At 41.5% G+C, this 19,633-nt stretch overlaps 1 protein-coding gene across 2 annotated transcripts in view; it reads right to left on the bottom strand.

The window, feature by feature from the left end:
• asap2b (ArfGAP with SH3 domain, ankyrin repeat and PH domain 2b) overlaps window positions 1–19,633 on the bottom strand; it is a 39,389-nt gene that overhangs the window by 11,808 nt on the left and 7,948 nt on the right. For both annotated transcript variants that reach the window (XM_023824860.2, XM_072702744.1), the window contains exons 3-17: window positions 11,662–11,807; window positions 11,447–11,521; window positions 9,420–9,469; window positions 8,564–8,693; window positions 8,351–8,436; window positions 8,181–8,256; window positions 7,972–8,058; window positions 7,772–7,875; window positions 7,498–7,567; window positions 7,258–7,345; window positions 6,975–7,023; window positions 6,624–6,790; window positions 3,417–3,550; window positions 3,053–3,147; window positions 891–1,080 (exon numbers count right to left, since the gene is read on the bottom strand). In XM_023824860.2, the coding sequence (XP_023680628.1) occupies window positions 891–1,080; window positions 3,053–3,147; window positions 3,417–3,550; window positions 6,624–6,790; window positions 6,975–7,023; window positions 7,258–7,345; window positions 7,498–7,567; window positions 7,772–7,875; window positions 7,972–8,058; window positions 8,181–8,256; window positions 8,351–8,436; window positions 8,564–8,693; window positions 9,420–9,469; window positions 11,447–11,521; window positions 11,662–11,807 (1,547 nt within the window). The remainder of the gene's footprint in view (window positions 1–890; window positions 1,081–3,052; window positions 3,148–3,416; window positions 3,551–6,623; window positions 6,791–6,974; window positions 7,024–7,257; window positions 7,346–7,497; window positions 7,568–7,771; window positions 7,876–7,971; window positions 8,059–8,180; window positions 8,257–8,350; window positions 8,437–8,563; window positions 8,694–9,419; window positions 9,470–11,446; window positions 11,522–11,661; window positions 11,808–19,633) is intronic.

The following is a 19,633-nucleotide window of genomic DNA, read 5'->3' as shown; positions in this document are numbered from 1 at the left end:
CAATACAGCAGTAATGCAGAGTACCAAGCATGTCGGTGACAGCCCAAACTGCTCTTCTTCTGCAGAATGAACATGAGGATTGAATATCGGATCACATGTCATTATGGATAAAAACAAAAGCAGCCAAGTGTCATAAAGCACTAATGGATATGGAGAGTATGGTTCTGTAATTCCTTATTTTGTATTTGCAGTGCAACGAACACAAAACTTTAAGCAGTATCATAAATTGCCTAGCTAGCTAGTGCAGCTACACTACAGCATAGCTTGGCTACAGAAAGAGGCTTGATTGCTAGCTGGCTGGCTGACCACCGAATCCATGTCAGGAGGGACACTTTGAGCTACTTCAGATTTTACAAACCACTTTAAAAAGGCTCCTGGGCTTGGCTAAACTGTTTGGTTCGTCTTGTCCTTTGACTTGGTTCACATTAACATTAGTGACACATACTTGATTATAGGAGACTGACCAATCAGCACATAGCAAGAACTCAGTGCTTAAGTGAAAATGGTTGAAATGGTAGTTCACACACCCTGTCGTAACTCATACTATCCCTCCTGAGATGGATTAGATGGTCACCCTAACATTATATGACACAGTCGCGCTTTGTGCTTACCGTCATTTATAAGCAAAGTTACACTAACACATACTAGCTAGCTGAGTTACTTACCTTCGACAATCAACATGCTACATTGTGCCTGTGATTGGCAGAAACACCATCACTGGCCAAACGGGCCAGTGACTGGCCAGTGATTGGCCAAACGGGCCAGTGACTGGCCAATCAACTTGCCCAACATATGTTTTTTACTGGATTGAGGCCATCAGGCCACCACTTATGTTGCACCCTGCTTATGAAAACTGGTCTGTGAAAATGGACTAAGTTTATTTTACTCACATGCTCATTGGTGAGCGGCAGGGCCTCCATCAGGTCCACCCCCTCACCATACAGCTGGATGACGGAGAAGATGTCATGCTCTTTTACTGCTCTGCACAGGGCATGCAGCCTGGATGCTGTGTCGGGGTACTTCCTGCGCACAAAAGCCTTCTCTGTGTACTTGGCTGTGATGTAGTCCTTCCGCATCTGCCTGTTAGAGAGAATACAGACACGTTATACTGATCACAGATGCTGGAAGCCAGAACATATGACACATACACAAACAGGTGTGCACACGCATGTATAAACAAGATCAAAAAAGTATTACAAGGAGATTGCCAAAGTAAGGGGTCTCTTAGCGATTGTAAATGTCTGTGTAGGACATCTACTATAACAGATTTAGCCTAAGTGTCAGGGGGAGCAGCAATCAGACAAAAAGCTTCACAGACCATTTAATAGATGTAACGAGTGTGAGAGCAAATACGTATTGTCCAAATTTAGGGCGTCTCCAGAGTAAATAACCAAGAACTTAAAGCATGTGTACTGTGGTGAATTACAGATAGGACTTTGGCTCATTCATAGGAAACATCAGAAAAACCTCTCAATCATTCAATTCAGGTGTTTCATTCAGGCCCATTGCCACAGGTGTATAAAATCAAGCACATAGCCATGCAGTCGGGTTTATAAACATGTGTGAAAGAATGGGTCATTGTGAAGAGCTCAGTGAATTCAAGCGTGGTACCGTCATAGGATGTCACCTTTGCAATAAGTCAGTTTGTGAGATTTCTTCTCTGTTAGATATTCCACAGTCAGCTGTAAGTGGTATTATTGTAAAGTGGAAGCATTTAGGAACAACAGAAACTGCCATAAAGCGGCAGACCATGTAATTAGCACACTTAAACTACCAGTATTTTTGCCGAGCGCTGAGGCTCATAGTGTGTAAAAGTCACCAACACTCTTGACTTAACTGCAGAGATCTAAAGTTCCTCTGGTATTACTCCCAGCACAAATATTGTGCACTGAAAGCTTCATGGAATGGGCTTACTTGGCCGAGCAGTTGCACGCAAGCCCCACATCATCAAGTGCTATGGCAAACGTTGGATAGAGTGGTGTAAAGCACACTGCCACTGGACTCTGGAGCAGTGGAAACATGTTCTTCAGAGTGACAAATCACGCTTCTCTGTCAGGCAGTCTGGTGGACGAGTCTGGGTTTGGCAGATGCCAGGAGAACATTTTGCTAACTGTAAAGTTTGGTGGAGGAGGGATAATGGTATGGGGTTGTTTTTCAGGGGTTGGTCTAGGCCCCTTAGTTCCAGTGAGGGGAAGTTTTAATGCTTCAGCAAACCAAAACATTTTGAACAATTATATGCTTCCTTCTTTGTCAGAACAGTTTGGGGAAGGTCATTTTCTGTTCCAGAATAACTGTGTCCCAGTGCACTAAGCAAAGTCCATAAAGACATGGTTGGGTGAGTTTGGTGTGGATGAACTTGACTGGCCCACAAAGAGCCCTGATCTCAACCTTATCGAACACTTTTGGGATGAACTAGAACGGAGATCGTGAGCCAGACCTTCGCATCCAACATCAGTGCCTGACCTCACAAATGCTCTTCTGGATGAATGGGCAAAAATTCCCACAGACACACTCCAAAATCTTGTGGAAAGTCTTCTCAGAAGAGTGGCAGCAATTATAGCTGCAAAGGCGGGAGCAACTCCATATTGATGCCTATGGATTTAGAATGGGGTTTCATAATAGTTCCTGTGGATATAATGGCCAGATGTCCCAGTACTTTTGTCCATATAGTATAAGTGTAGGATTTATGGGTTGGAGACTAGGGCTATTTCCCATTTTCCCCACTTAGTCCACACTTACGCACTACCACACTTGGTGTATGCATTCATTCATTCATTCATTCATTCAAGTATTCGACACAACTAACAGAAATGACACCACAGTTGTTGCGTATCTCTTGTTAACCTCTTCAGATATCAAGTGTGTCTCGTTTGTTTCAAGAACTTGCCATGCACTTGGGTTCTTCATACACTTGCGTACTTTGAGCCTTATGTAAACATACTTCACCAGAGTATGTAGTATCTCAGTACGCTGGGCCTTAAGTGTGCTGAATGGGATAAAGCCTAGGTCCACAGGAAGCTCAGAGGGAGTGGTACCACGTCCTGTAACTCACATGTCACTGCTGGGATTGGGCTTCAGCACACCTTCTTTTGATGGGCAGGCCTCCATGATCTCATTGAAGCCAAAGTTGCCTACGTTCTTAGCCAGCTGAACATGGGGTGGGGGGGGACACAGAAATAGCAGAATGTCAGGCCTGTTTTAATCGGTAGGATGCTGATTAGACTGCTGTCTGCTTCAGCTAAGTAGGTAACCACAGGAAGTAGAATGAAGTGCAGGAAAAAATGTACGACACCGTGTCCTATATATTTATTTACACTGTAATCAAAAATGTAAATACGTCACTGGATTATGATCCTTCATACCAGGTTCTGTCAGAGACCCTCCCAACTTAAGAACCCTGCCCAAATGGCACTCACCAGAAGTTCAGATGTTCCAAGAACATCCAGTGTGAGGGACTGAATCCTGGAGTAGTGGACACCCAGCTCCCGGTGGATTCCTGAACACTCAATGCATGTCAGGATACCCAGGTTTGTGGAAAGCCATGTGGGATCTGGGACAGAGGCAAAAGAAAAGCAATAACCATGTTTTATGTGCTTCATGTGTAACGTACTGACATTTTTGACTGCACTGTGTTACGTGTTTCAGTTGGCTGTTCAAGACAATAAGGTATGGCTGATTAGCCTAATCACTAGTGCCTTTGTATCACAGTATATAACTTATCAGAAGTCTGACAAACAGGTACTTCAACTATGGCATCCTTATAGTGTGAACACCTCAAAATCAACTGGGACACTGCCAATTTATATGTAGAGTTAAGTCACGTTAAGTTCATGTTCAACGGGCAGTTCTCTGAAATCACCAGCAAGCAGCATGCTAGCTGGTCAGACACATGGATCAGCGAGCAGGGAAGACAGATACACAAGACGCTAAATGGGGCTGAAGCTCAGAAAGATGATCCTCCTAAAGGGCTGGAGAAATTTGCTGGTTATATTTGACTAAGGAAAAAAATAAGCGAATGGTAAATACACAATTAAAATCAATCCAAATGCAAAGGGTGTAGTGACTCCCATCTATTGGACAGAGCAGGGGTAGCCAATCTTATAAACAAAGGGCCGGTGTGTATGCAGGTTTTTGTGTTTATGTTTCTTTTCGGAAAGTTAGAATGTGTTTGTGAGAGAGACAGGCTGCATCATAGTGGACCCTGAGGTGAGGTAATGTTCCCGCAATGAATGGCCTGACATATATTAGTGATGGAATGTCGTAGTTTGTGTATAATTTATATATAAATTATGTATAATTTACATAATGCGGGACATTAGCACACAAACTACCAAATAAGTTAAGATGAATAACAGTAAAAATGGAAAGATAAATTTCACTTTATGCATTGTAACTATAACAGCAATAGTTTACGAATAAAAAAATTACTGTATACAGTGCAACTACAGAATTTTCCTAAAATGCTTGAAAACCTGCTTATTCAGAAGAAGACAAAAAATTTACTCCACTGATGTGTTTTTTATTTTTAATGTGATCTGCCACACCTGCTCCTGGTATTTACCTGAGAACTAGTGTGGCTCATCAGAAGTCAGGTAGGATAGAAAACTTACTGGATAGTAGCCCTCCATGACCGGAGTTGGTGACCCCTGGTTTAATCTATAAGCTTGGTTTGTTCTGAATTCTAAGATGTCTTGGGAAAAGCTAAGTTCACATATCTATACGAATAATTCGTCATAATACATCTGACTAAACATGGTCAATTTAAGACTGATTTTCAATAAATATTGACCTGTTTGGCCCTCAAATTCAACCCAATTTTAAATTTTGGCCACTTCTGTGACTGAGTTTGACCTACAGTGTGTCTCAATGCTAAGCTTTTTTGCAGTTAGCAAGCAGAAGTGAACTAACTAAAATAGTGCATAAAGGAAGAGCTGAGCATGCATCAGTGGATAACTCAGCAAGGCTGGCCAGCTCACAGGCATGAAATGCCCATGCTTGTTCAAAAAGTTAACTTGTTTTGCTTGATGGTATCATCTACAAAGAGCTCTGCATAGTCATATCTCTATCTATGCCTCATCACGTTAGGACATATGCACCGGTTGCACTAAGGGGTGATGAAGAGCACCATCAAAACTGAAACTCAGTAGACACAGGATTCCTGTCACTTTCTGGACAGACAACGGTTCACAATATTCATGTCAAGAATTTCAAGACTTCAGAAAGGGTTATGGTGTTACACACAAAACATCATCACCACACACACACACACACACACACACTACATTCAATGGCATAGCTGTGATACAAAGCTGTTGAAAACATCTTGCATTACTGGCAGGACTACCGCACTACTCCACAAGAATCAGTTATCCCATCAGTCTTGACACTGAGTGTACGATAAGCCATAGTCAAGCCACTGGCCAAAACATCTGGATCATCCACCGATGGGGAGCCACAGCCCCAAGCTTAACCTAATATCCCTCAGTCAGCATCTGAAGAAACTGCAGCCCCCCCCCCCCCCCCCTCAAACTCATCCTCCCAGTCAGAACATCACCAAACAAGGAAGAGCTGAATATATACAGTACTGTGCAAAAGTCTTAGGCAGGCAAAGAAAATAATGTTTAGATTATTCTCGTGTTGGTGTAAAACTATGATATTATTCCCGTCAAAGTGTGTCAGCTTAGCCATTTCAGAACCACTGCTAAAATCACCCCAGTATTTGCAGTGACCGTCCAGTGCAGCCATGTATTCTTTGACTTGGCCACTAGCACACCTCATACAGCTAGTCAATCTGTCACTGACTTTTTAAACCAATTTATTTAATTATTTATTTGAGCTGTTGGTGAAATTTCACAAAATCATGGAACGGCTGAGGTGCCCCTGAGGAGAGGTTTGGGAACTGAAGCGGTGTTCATCTAGCCATCCAACTAGATATTAGTAGCTTTTTAGAAAACAGAAGAAATTATGACTAGTTTTTATTGTGTTACTCTTAATTTGCACATGTTGTAATGTGCTAAATTGTGTTTTTTGTTCTAAGCCAAAGTACACTTGCTACCCAGATAAACAGCTTTAAACATTTCTTTGGACTGCCTACGACTTTTTCACAGTACTGTATCTGGTTGAAATCTGAAGCCAGGGACAGGCATGGTAAAGAGGCCTGGTGCAAGTGACATGCTATCAACCTCTATTTGTTAGTTAGTTGAAATTGAAGTTATTTGTTGATGTTGTAAGGCACACTGACTTTGGGTTGGTAATTTTGGTTGGAATTTACAATGACAGGAAATACAACAATAGTTAGTATTGTCCTTTGGGGTGTCCATATTTGGCTGTTCAAGGCAATAAGGTTAGACTGATTAACTTAATCATGTCTTTCTCATTCTGTATCACAATACATCACACCTTGACGGACCCTCACAGACATTAAAGTGCTTCTGCTGTAATTTCTCACATTGCTCAGATCTGTGTTCATGCTAGGTTTGCATTTTGCTTGTTGTGCTTGTGTTAGAAAATGTCAAAGTTCAGGATGTCCTACATGTACTCCCCTTCTCAACTGGCTGGGCTGAGCTAGAAGAAAGAGAGGGAGATCACTGTGGTACCCCGGCCCACAGCCACACGTCACTCACTGGCAGCTCCGCAGTCACAGCAGATGTCGTTCCCTGGCATCCTCATCACCTCGCCCAGGATGGCCTTGGTCAGCTCCTGCACAATGTTATTCTCTCCGACTTCCTGGTCACCTTTGAAGGCAGCATTCAGAGCTTCCTCTTTAGTGTTCTGCAGGACAGAGATCCATCTGCAGAAGGCAAGATGATTAAGTGTCAGTTCAGGGTCAACACCTATTCAAGCAGGAGAATCCTGCTTAGATCTCATCATCTTCATGTAGGCCAGGCCAACCACACAGACAGACATGTGATGCGCATGTACACGGCTCAGACATGCAAAGGCACTTTGTCCAGCTCCTTCTCAGCCCTGCTTACATTTCACACTCCTGCTCTTCCTCTGCCTGAAAGTGATACGTCCGGTCATCTGCATGGGAAGATGAGGAGAGAGGTGAAAACTCCAAACTGCACCTACAGTATATGAGAAAGTTCTCATGTTTTCTAATAAGATCAGTAGACATTTTTAATGCCAAAGAGTTACCTCATATGCTGGTAGGTCATGCACAGTGCCGTACATAAGATAAATAATCAGTGGGGACTGATTTCATTACTGTGAATGGATCTTAGAAACCAGAGGCAAAAATAAATCAGAAGGACTTACGGGATATGAGGTCAAAGCATTTCTTCTCGTCTGGACTGCGCTTCACCTGGCATGTCAGCAGATTAAGCTTTGCTGGTGGTCTGTTCGCCTGGAGGTGATTAATAGAGCGGGGGGTGGTGGTGAAGTGGTGCTTCCAGTTTTTATGTCCTCCATGAAACATGTGGGAATTTCTGAAGTTTACCACATGACAATTTGTGCAAGATGCCTTGAGGATGCGAGCGACGCAGCCTGCTTACATACCGTCCCATGCGAAATGGTCAGGAAGCCATTCTTCACGGAACATTTCCTCTTCTGCCATACCTTCCTGATGCTAGACAGGAGAAAACAAGTCTGCATGGCAGATGACATACAGGCGGTGCCGTCTCTAATGTGGCATGTTATCTGGAGAGATGATTGGCCTGATCACCGTTTTACTAACGAAATTAAACAGCGAGCTAATGATGGATACCCTGATACAACTGGCTGATCAGGCCAGCAGTGAGGGGAGGGTCACAGGGGGGTCCTGCACACTCACCCTTCGCTCCTCTTGTAGAGGGTGCCGCTACGCTCCGTACCATGATCCTTGTTGCCCTGCAGCTGGTGCAGGCTGTACCCACAATTCTGCCGTACCTGGGAGTCCTGCCAAGGGCCACTCCGCCCAGAGACTGATGATTAGTTCCAACGCATCCTTCAATTTGCCACACATCTTAAGGAAACAGCACTCTAATCCCTCACCTCCTTCTGCTCCACCTGAAGTGAAGATTTCAGAACATCACGTAGCTGGGAGAGCTCCTTCCTCTCTGCGTCTTGGGCCTGCTTGATCTGGGCATGGGATACGGGCAGGAAACGTTAAACGCAAGTGTGAACTATTCACACACATTTGCAGGTTATCACTTTAACAATATTATCACTGAGGGATTATGAAAACCAAAAGTTCATCATACTGTCGTCAAGTCGGTTGTCAATCTCTCTAATGTAGGTTTAAGGCTGTCGACCACCTTCAGTCCGTCTTGGAAGAAGCTGGAAGTTAAGCACAATTACTTTCACATAAAGGAAACCATGTGACTATGTAAACAGCATCACATGACATGGGAAAACAGATTCTTTGACATACTTGCACTGGGCATGGTAGTATTTAATAAGATTCTGTAGCAAGTCCACCCCCTTTTTGACCTTTATTTCGTTTACTTTGAGGAGATACTGAAAAAAACAAGAGAAATATACATGATTAGGAGTAATATTTTGGGCAGGTAATTCACCAGTCCTGAACATTTCGGCATCCCTATGCTGTCCAGACGCAAGGCTGACGGTCAAAATGATTCCAGACCTCACACATCTGCATCTGAAAATAGCGCCTCTCCTTTTCCATATCCTCGGCAATCTCCCCCCCACTGAGCTCCGATCGGATCAGGCCGTGCTGTCGGGCATGGTCCTTCTTCTCCTTTTCAAGTTTGGTTCTGAATGGGCATACAAGGTCCTCAATAACATAAGCTTCATATTAAACATTAAAAATAGCAATCAGATACGTGTATTTACAGCAGCACGTAAACTCAAAGGAAAATGTCCGGTAAATATTTTTAAACACTACCAGTGCCTATACAAGACCAGACTCTCCAAACAGGACGTCGGTCAGTCATTCTTAGCCTTGTAGATGATAGATTACTGGCTGTTCCACACACCACTTACACCCTAACCTTCCACTCATTAGAAATATGGTTTCTTTCAGCTTTTGACTTTCTGTTCCCTCCAACCACAACCTCTTTGTGAAACTTGAAGGCAACTTCAACATATTAAATATATAAAAAGGCATCACTCTATCACATATAATAAGTCTGTCAATAAAGCCTGAGGACAAAGAGATATTGTTATATAACGTTACCAAAACCTATGAACTGCACATATCTCAAACAACTTGGCATAAACATGTTGGATGAGTTTCTACCTCCATTCAATCATCAAAGTCCATGCCAATCTTGGAACCACACCACCACCAGCATAGTCATCCCATATATATGTGACCAATATAGTCCAGGCTATGAAACAATGCTGGGGCAAAGGTATGAAGACCAGAAAAACACTTCATGTTGACTGATCTAGTCATAACATTAACCATAAAGTATCTTCTGTGGCACTCTAATTGACGATTGAATGAAAGCACTACGAAGAAGTTGATAGCGTCTTACAGTTTTGTTTCATAATCTTTCCAGGACTTGTCGAAAGGCTTTCTGAGGTCCTGTGAAATAAAGAAAGAACGTATGTCAATATTGTTTTGATTATTTAACTATAGTCCAATAGTTTTGATAAGCGAGTGACACGGGTAGGTGAGTATTTTATGCAGCCCTCCATGACCATGTAGGTCATAGGTCTCCATGGTGGGAGTGTGTCTATAAAGGAAACCATGTTTTGGACATTGAATTATTAACTGTGGTCCTCAAGAGCTACATTTTAGGGAATGATCATCAGCTGAATCACCAAGGCAGATGCATAACTATTTGAATGATTGATCTTAAAATGACAACCTGGGACAAAAAGCAGAAAATCCAGGCCCTCAAGACCCATCTACATTTAAATATTTAGCAGACGCTTTTGTCCAATGCGACGTACATGTCAGGCAAATGGCAAATTGCAAATAAACATGCTGTCAGGGAATCAACTAGGCATAAGTAGAACTGGGCTGAGCTTCCAAAGAATCCCCATTTGCAAGTGTAAGCAGTATTGGAGCAGGAGTTGCAGTTTGGGCTGTAGTGATAACCACAATATTACAATATCACGATACAGCAGGCAATGGCAAGCAACCACCACAACACTTTTTTCACTTTTTTTCTTTTCATGAGGCTAGATCCTTCTAATTTTACACTTAAGTGCTTGTGAATTTAATGTCATGTACATTAAAAATGAAAATGAGTTAAGTGTGTAATACATCCTGCTGACTGTACACATCAGGTGCTGCTGAGTTTCATTCTCCACATAACCTCACTTAATGACAGAGTTCCGTCCCTATGGCTGGTCGGTAAGGAAATTGGTCGATAAGCAAGGAGCCGTCCCTTACCGATATTTCAAACATGCTGTACTGGTAAAGGGTTTGTGTCAACCATCTTTAGATATTGTTTTAATATCACCTTTTCACCATTTATAACATTTTTATATATCACTTTAGTGTACCATATACTGTAATAAATAAAACACAGAAAAGACTTAGGAGATCTCTTATCTAGCATAGCAAAGTTACATCACGCCGGCTGGTAAGTGCTAACGTTAATCATCAACGGAATTACAAATAAATGATACGCTAACATATATAGGCATGTATTGCAAATGAGCATCACTTCAATCCAGTGAATCACTGTTAGCATCCTTTTGCACTTTACCAAACTAAAACAGCGCATAGAAAATAAATACAGCCATTGCTTTCGAAGATGTAAGAGATGTACAAGGCACAGCTCTTTGTGCTGCTGGAGGTCCTCTGTCACACAATACAAAGCATATGCATCACACTAAAGGCAACATATCAAAATTGAAGTCGATCAGGAGTTCAGTGTAAACCGATATGGCAAATCAAAATAAAGGTCAATTACTGCAAACAATATACAACCTTCCTTCACCGACCCAAATAAATCAATGAGCAGAATAAACACAATAGAATAGAAATGCTGCTTTTTCTACAACCAAAGTTCTCATACGACGTACAATACTAACTTGTCAGATAGCTGGTCTTAAGTCCGGGCAGTCGTTAAACAGGTACTTTCTTAAGTGAGGAGTGTTTGTACTTAGGGACCATTGATGGTTCCAGAATTTGGTCATTAAAAAAAAATCATTATTTCAAAATAATAAAAAAGGCAGGAAATTATTAAATTATATAAATATAGCATTTCAACATGGATGTCAGTCAAAATGCGCACTTATAGTCTGTTTACATAATCGGGGTAGTTTCTTCCATGATTAACCAAAATAGCTGGTGTTCTGAATGAAGGATTATGACAGGTATCGATCATTGAACCCTTACGGAGGTACCAATGCTGATGTCAGCATTCTTTGCTATTCATGTATACATCTCCTAATGCAAAGATAACATTCTGGCCATTCATGTTCCCTAGCATCTAATTTTGCATCTGACACAATAATGTGTTGAGCTCTGACAGACCCCCATGAAAAATGACATTCTGATCTCACAATGCATATCTGATAGAAGAGCTTTTCAAAAGATGCTTACCCCTTTCACCTCTTTCAAATCTCCTTTCAACAGACTGTCCAAGGGAAATGTGATAATATTGTTCATATTCTGGAACTAGAAATAACAGATGATCAAGAAAAATTGCATTTTTTACTTTCATTGCTATGTTCTTAAGAAATACATCACAACATTGTCATAATGCTTACGGCCATGAGGTCAAGTTAAAGACGCGGTTCATGTCGACGAAGCCTCACCAGGTTCTTGAACAGGGCAGCAAGCTCCTTGGTGAAAATGGCAAACTTGAGGAAGGCTGAGCCCATAGTGTTATCATCTTTGGTGAGGTAATTTTCCCCTATCTTTTCAAGGGCCTGGGTATACTGCTCTTCGTTTTCCACGTGGGCTGAAACCCAGAATGTCATCACAGTTAGTCTGTCCCAACTCAACTTAACCCACAGGCCTGGAAATTTGCTTGCAGGTAGATGGTAAAACTCCAGCTCAAGAGTAAAAAAATTACTTTAGTTTCCACCTGCATTAAACTGACTGCACAAAGGTTGCTGCCACGACAGTCACTAACAACCTTATGGCCACAGTCTTTGCATAGCTGTTTCAGCAATAGAGTCCAGGAATATAGCCCAGTCGATATGTAGCAGAAGTTCTGTTGGAAAAGTGAATTGAAGATTGCCTGGACAGTAGCTTCTGCTAAACACTCCCTCACTATAGTGCACCCTTAATATACATTATATTGCCAAAAGTAATGGGACACCTGCCTTTACACACACATGAATTTCAATGATATCCTATTCTTAACACATAGGCTTTAATGTGGGGTTGGCCCACCCTTTGCAGCTATAGCAGCTTCAACTCTTGGTTAAGGAGTGTGTTTATGGGAATTTTTGACATTCTTCCAAGAGAGCATTCGTGAGGTCAGGCACTGATGCTGGATGAGAACGCCTGGCTTGCAGTCTCCGCTCTAATTCATCGCAAAGGTTGTTCTATTGGGTTGAGGTCAGGGGTCATGTTGAAACACAAGTCCAATCCCTCAAAGAAAAAAGAAGAAAAAAAAAAAACAACCCCACACCATTATCCCCCCTCCACCAAACTTTACACTTGACACAATGAAGTCAAGTAAGTACTGTACCATTCTCCTGGCAACTGCCAAACCCAGACTCGTCCATCGGATTGCCAGACAGAGAAGCGTGATTCGTCACTCCAGATAACACGTCTCCACTGCTCTAGAGTCCAGTGTCAGTGTGCTTTACACCACTGCATCGACGCTTTGCATTGCACTTGGTGATGTAAGGCTTGGATGCAGCTGCTTGGCCATGGAAACCCATTCCATGAAGTTCTCTACACACTGTTCTTGAACTAATCTGAAGGTCACACAAAGTTTGGAGGTCTGTAGCTATTGACTCTGCAGACAGCCGGTGACTTCTGCACACTGTGTGCCTCAGCATGCGTTGTCCCTGCTCTGTAATGTTACGTGGCCTACCACTTTGTGGCTGAGTTGCTGTTGTTCTCAATTGCTTCCATTATGTTATAATACCACTAACAGTTTACCGTGGAATAATTTGTAGCAAGGAAATTTCCTGAATGGACTGAATGGAAAGAACTAGGATGCTGGGAGTACGCACGCTACGCTGCTGTTCGTAAGTAGAGGAGCGTCTGTACTACTTTATTTCAGTTACTTTGGCAATATTGTCTTTTTATTCATTTTTAATAGTAATTGAAAAATTTTCAATTTAAATTATATTTCCATTGCTACTTCTGGCAATAGTTGTAGTTGTCATGAAAAATAACCCTGTACCATGCATTGATCATTAACTGCTATTTTGCTACTGCTAACAGCATTGTAAGGAATTGTAGTTTTGATACACATTTCAGATAAGTAATCATATCTCAGCAACATCTCAAAAACCAAAGACCAAATTTTCTGGAGATGTTCATGACATTTTGAGCTAGCTTTCATCAATTTTGACAGGTCATTAGACAGACATTATTTTACATCAGATACTATTCAATTAAATCAATAATGTATATTTTTCCACAATGATTAATGTGAAAGAAAATAAACACCTAACATGTATTTACAGATAGAACATTAAAAAGGACTGTTTTGGAACTCAAAATATTAACTGTACTGGAATTAGTCTATGCACATCTGATAATTAGTAACATTAACTACTCTCATACTTACACAGTCTTAAACTAGTCTTTTTAAATAGTCTTTTTAACAGTGAATTTCCTTGAACTCTAAATATAATTAATCTGAGTAACAAATAAAAAGGGACTGGAAAGAGGTGCGCTGGATTTATAACAGAAGGCAAAAAAGCAGTATCATTGTGAAACAAAATGCAGCACAATAATCATTTCACCTTGATTATTTTGCTTTGATAATTGTTGGAAGCTAAAATTGTAATTGAAATTAAAATGTGATGAATTGCCCGGCCCTACGTAGGGGTAGTGATAAATGAGAAGCTATCCTATGCTGAGCACATAACAGTCCTCCCCCAGTTTTGTGGATTCACCCTTTATAACATCAGGAAAATCAGGCCTTGCTTGTCTGACTATGCCGCTCAGTGGCTATAGTAATCCAGGTCCTTGTGATCTTCTGACTAGACTACTGCAACTCTCTACTATCAGGTTTACCAGCTTGTGCTGTCAGATTACTGCAGATGATTCATAATGCGCCAGCATGCCTATTTGTCATATTTGTATGTTGCTTTGGTCAAAATTGTCTGCCAAGTCAAAGTAAATGTAAATGTATTGTGGTGTCAGGTGCACTTATGAACAAACTGTGGCTGCCAGAGAAGTCCAATGACAGAGCACCACATGGGTTTAGATCGGGCAGGACACTCCTCCCAATCACACCCTTGCAGACTACAACGTCAATACCCACATGAGTGTAAAGTCCCCCAGCAGAACAATGGAGTCCCCAGAAGGGGCACCTTTCAGCCCCCCCCCCCCCCCAGATCTCCAAGAAGGCTGGATACTCTGAACTGGTGTTCAGTGCGTACACACAGACAAGTCACAAAGCCCGTCCTCTGAATCGAAGCTGAAGGAAAGTGACCTCTCATTCACCGGGGAGAACTCCAATGTACTGGTGCCAAACTGGGGGACTATGACTAAACCCACACCTGCCCAGCACCTCTCACCCAGGGCAACTCTTCCACTCCCTCTCCAGAACTCTGATTCTACAGCCTGAGCTGAGTGTTGACGTGAGTCCAACTATATCTACCTGCTGCACCAGCTCAGGTCCCTTCCCCACCACAGAGCTTACACTCTTTGTCCCTAAAGTCAGTTTTGGTAATGGAGGATCAAGTTCATAAAAATTTACCCACTTCAATGCATTGCTTGTATTTGTGTTTGTTACAATGCATCCGCCCTTTGCTGGTCTAGTGGAGTATCACTGCTATAAGCCTGCACCGACCGTGACTGTCTGCATCTGCAGCCAAATTTAGTGTGAACAGCCCCATAGCACATGTGGAAAAGTGAAGTATGAACTAGATTTTACGGTCAGTTAGTATCACTCTTAGTCTGGCCACTAACCAAGGACCAGTTTGCCTTTGGAGACCCTGCCCGCGCAATCTTGCCTGAAAAAAGAGCGCCTAGGATCACTGGGAGAGCAAAACCTGAATGCCTGAATCGCAAAACCTTAATTCAATCAAAACCTTTAACTTAACTCGCATATGAAACGCTGAGGCCAACTATGATATGCTATTAGGCAGAAGATTATGCAGAATATGAGCAGAAAAGCACTTTGAATATTCACAGTGGCAAAGAAAGGCTGCAGTGAAGGATGGAGGTGTGCATATCTGATTGCCTGATAACCAATACGCTCAAGGACACTGACTCAGGCATGGCCAAAACAACCAGACCGACAGCTCCCACTCCAAACAGGTTTCCTCCTGTCAGCTTATGCAATCCCAGCTGCCGGCAAGGGGATGGTGAGGCCCTGGTGCACAGTCGTTTGTGCGCGTGCAGACAAAACCAGAGATAGAAAATGAAACGTGCTGAGCAGAGTGGCAGCCTCACCGTGTTGCACACTAAACTGACACTACGAACTTGGGGACCTGGAAAGCTCTGTCCACATGTGCTCCTTACACTGCTAACACAGGATTTAACTTAGTTAATGATGACTGAACAGAACCCCTGCATCCAAAAAAATCATCTTAAGACTTGCTAAGTGCCAATCACACTAAGATCTACTTTTTTACTCCTCAAAATTTCAGAAATAATAAAAAAAAATGTTTATTTCTTCTGGTATTCCCAGCCATTGGCTGAAAGATATGTGTGTTAATATATTAATTATATGTTAATACTGAGATACACCAGTGGTTCAGACAGACATAAACAGCTCATTTAGTTTACTTTACTACATTCCTTTTGTTTATCTAGCTCACAGTCTGATGCCTCACCTAAAATAAACAAACATAACTACAGAACTGAACAAATAGTTAAGGTGAGAGAATCACCTGAAATGACTGGAAAGGAAACTATGCAGTCTTGTTTCTAGAAGCTCCCTAAAAGTCTGCTTCAAATAGTAGAACCTGAAATTCGAACCACTGTCTGGCACATGTGGATTTTTCATGTTGGATAATGAAGCTGAAACAGTGTTGGAGGTTTCATGCCTATATAATCTCTGCTGATTGCATATTCCATCAGTAAGAACAGAGTGTAAAGGTTGAACCAGCAGTGCAATACCACAGCTATACATTAAATATTGAAATCTATACAACATAATGGGAGACATATCAGAGTTTAAAAGAGGACAAAGTGTTGGTATGTGTCTCGCTGGCGGAACTGTGACCAGGACACCAAGTCTTTGTGGTGTATCAAGAGTCACAGTATCCAGGGTAATGTCAGCACACCACCACCAAGGACAGACCACATCCTCCACCAAATGTCCCTCACAATGTAATAAAAACCTGTTTGTTTTAACTCTGTGGGGACCATTTTTCAGGTCTCCAAAGAGGTCTGTGAATGCAATCAAAAAAGTAAAAAATGCCAAAAGTCTCGTATTATGTTTGGTTACTTATGATTGCGGTTAGGGCTGGGTAAGGGTTAAGGGTCATAGTTAGCATTAGCATTAGAAATTGATGCAAAACTGCCCTTACTGGTGAGGTTAGATGGGTTTCAAGACTGGAAACATTTACTGAAACAGTCTGAAATCTTCCAAATACAAACAATTATTCCCTAAACAACCAGAGAGCAGAGTTCCTCATAAACAAAAATGACCAGAAACAAGCAAAAACTCAAAGAACCAAAGACTCAGAATATTAACAATCATCACTTTGGCTTTTAATTTTGTGTACAATTTATGGCCTCCTAGTTGTATCATTCTCGCCCTCTAGAACATTAACTTCATATCTAACATGGCAGACTACTTTAATTTTGGATGATCTGCAGTTAATAAGATACTATACCAAGTTACTGTTCAATTCTCAATTCTAATTGGTCAGAGGGATGCTGATTTATTTTCTATAACCGCACATGCACGTCATGCGGTTCTTCGCCTCTGCCTCTGTGTGTTTAAAAATTTGTCATGCACAGCTTGTCGTTCACCAACGCTTACTTATGTGTGTGTTCTTGGAAGTGAAGTGTAAAACTGGAACTGTAGTGTTTACTTTTCATTTCCCTTTTCGAGTCCTATGACGCATGTTTGGCAATGGGGGCCAGGGGGTTAGGGAAGGACTTTCGCCTCAGCTCACAGTAATATAGAAATTAGAACTATGAGGATTATTTGGGGAACATCACTTAGGTCAGGGCTCTTCAAATCTGGACCTTGATTCCAAGTCCAGGCCATGTTTTCAGTTTTCCCAGGTAGTCAGTTTAATAATTACTGATTCTGATTGGCCACAGAGGCTTCACACCTGACAGGTAAAGGAAGGCTGGAAATCAACAGGACTCGGCAATTGCAGACCATGACTTGAACAGCCATGGCTCGGCTACCCTTTGGGCGTCAGAAGACAGTTTTGCCCGAACTGATAACTAGTAGACTGTGTTTATAATTCTGTCCATTTACTCACGGCTTCTTTTGATCTGTGTTATTATTATTTGATATTCTGGTAACACTTTACTCGAGGGGGCACAAGTAACTTAGTCACTGAGTTACACTCAAATGCAAATCATGAAAAAATATAGTAACTGCATAAAATATGTGAAATAATGATGAATAAACATGGCATCAGTAAATAACTAACAGTTTCTGGTCAACTAATACATTAAGTAAGAGTATACTACTACATTACTTATGTAATACAAGCTACAAGTAATACGTTATCGACTTAATGCTTTTATTGCTGTCAAGCAGAGTGGTACAATCCGCAGGTCATAAGAGGTGACCGGCATCAGTTCCTGATAGCTACAACTTAGCATCTCCCTGTCTTGCTTTGTATATGTGAGGTGGTCAGCTGACCAACTGTAGTGGAGACCTGAACATCTGAATTCCAGCAACATAGGGCTGAAGAACGAGACTATAGACAGGTTTTTGTGCAACGTCATTACAGACATGCACATAACTATATGCATCTAAGGATTTGTATGCACACAGAATTTCCCTTGTCTGAGGTAGCGGGCCATATTTTTGCTGTTCACTTGAACCTATCAAAAATCCATCTGTTGTCAGGAATATTGTAGGAATCTGGCAATTTATCACCACTACTGAAAACTAATTTATTGAGGTAATTGGCAGTCCGAGCTACTTTATCTTCCAGCATAATCCATGCCAGTCATTTCCTCACTGTTACATACATAGCTCTATAATAGCTATAATTGTCATGTCTTGTACAGTATGTCTGCAGTACCTGTCAATTTCAGATGTACTAGTCGTGAAATAGCCTTCTTGTAAAGATTTTTACTTTCATGTAGCCTGCTCCTGATATTGTCAAACCAGGAAAGGACAGACAGGCTTAACAACCAACAAAACTAGGTAAGTTGAGCAAAATTCACAAGATGTATCAGAAAACCATAAATGTTTTTGACTTGACTAGGTCCTTTAAGATAAACATTTAGATGAATAGCAAGCCGTTTCACAGAGACCTGTGTGACTACACTGAAAGTTACCTATTGTCAGGTAACATTTTATATATTTTTATATTAATATGCAAATGAAAGACAAACAGATCCAACTCGTAAATGGAATGTTATTATTGAATTGAATTTACAAACAATGCAAAATCTACATTAATTACCGCGGTTGACTCCAATCTTGAGACGGACTACCAAAGCAATGTTGTACCCTGGATGCACCCAGTGATGTTAGTAAACAAAAAACCGGTTTATTCAACTGTTATGGGAAAAACTGAATTAAAATCGGACTTGCTTATCCCGTTTAAGCAGGTTAAACAGGACTGTAAAGTATGACTGGACTATGTGGGTATTTCTCATGATATCATGTTGGTATTAAATCATTGACCACAGGTCCTGGTTCTCAACCAGAAGCACTGTTGTTGTCTAACAGATAAGAAACCACACTTTATTTTTAATTTGGGCATTACGCCTGAGATTTGAAGTGACCTTAGTTAGAAGTAAAGATTATAATTGTGCATTCATTTACTGTGATTTGCCTGGTTGGCACTAGATGTGCAGTTACAGAAACTTAATCAACATTCTTCTGACCAATTAAAATCAAGATCAACAGTGCCATAATTTGCTGTATCTAATTCAGTGTTCTGGGACATAGTGAATGGAGGTAATGAGTTTTAATGTGGATGTTATTTTCATTTAATTTAATTATCCCAGGGCTTGCTGAGTGACTGCTAGGCCCTTGAGCAAGTGCCTTAACCCCAACTACAGCAGGTCAGACCCTGTATGTACCTTTAGACAAATTAACATTATATTTTTAGCAGATGCTAATATCCAAAGCAAGGAACAGTTAAGAAAACAGAGTCAGCTAATCCCTGGAACAGTTGGGGTTAAGGTCTTACTCTGCTGACCATGAGATTTGAACCGGCAACCTTCTCATTGCAGCTCAGAATCCCAACATACAGAGCTAAATACGGCTCCATTTATGTCTTTATTTGTGCTTACCAAGTGCTCAACTGTTCTTCCGTTGAGTGTGAAAAAGCGGTACAGAAATTTAATTATGTGAAACTCAACCTTCATTACCGACAGTGACCCTGCACACAAACAAGGAGCTCTGTCACCAGGAAGAGCACAAAGGCACCAAAGGCTGCGGCAGCTCCGGTCAACATACAGGAAACATTGTGGGCTAATCGAGGCACCAAA

The sequence above is a fragment of the Paramormyrops kingsleyae genome, chromosome 19 (genome assembly GCF_048594095.1).
Source record: "Paramormyrops kingsleyae isolate MSU_618 chromosome 19, PKINGS_0.4, whole genome shotgun sequence".
NCBI lineage: Eukaryota > Metazoa > Chordata > Actinopteri > Osteoglossiformes > Mormyridae > Paramormyrops > Paramormyrops kingsleyae.
This window is presented reverse-complemented; position numbering and strand designations above follow the sequence as displayed.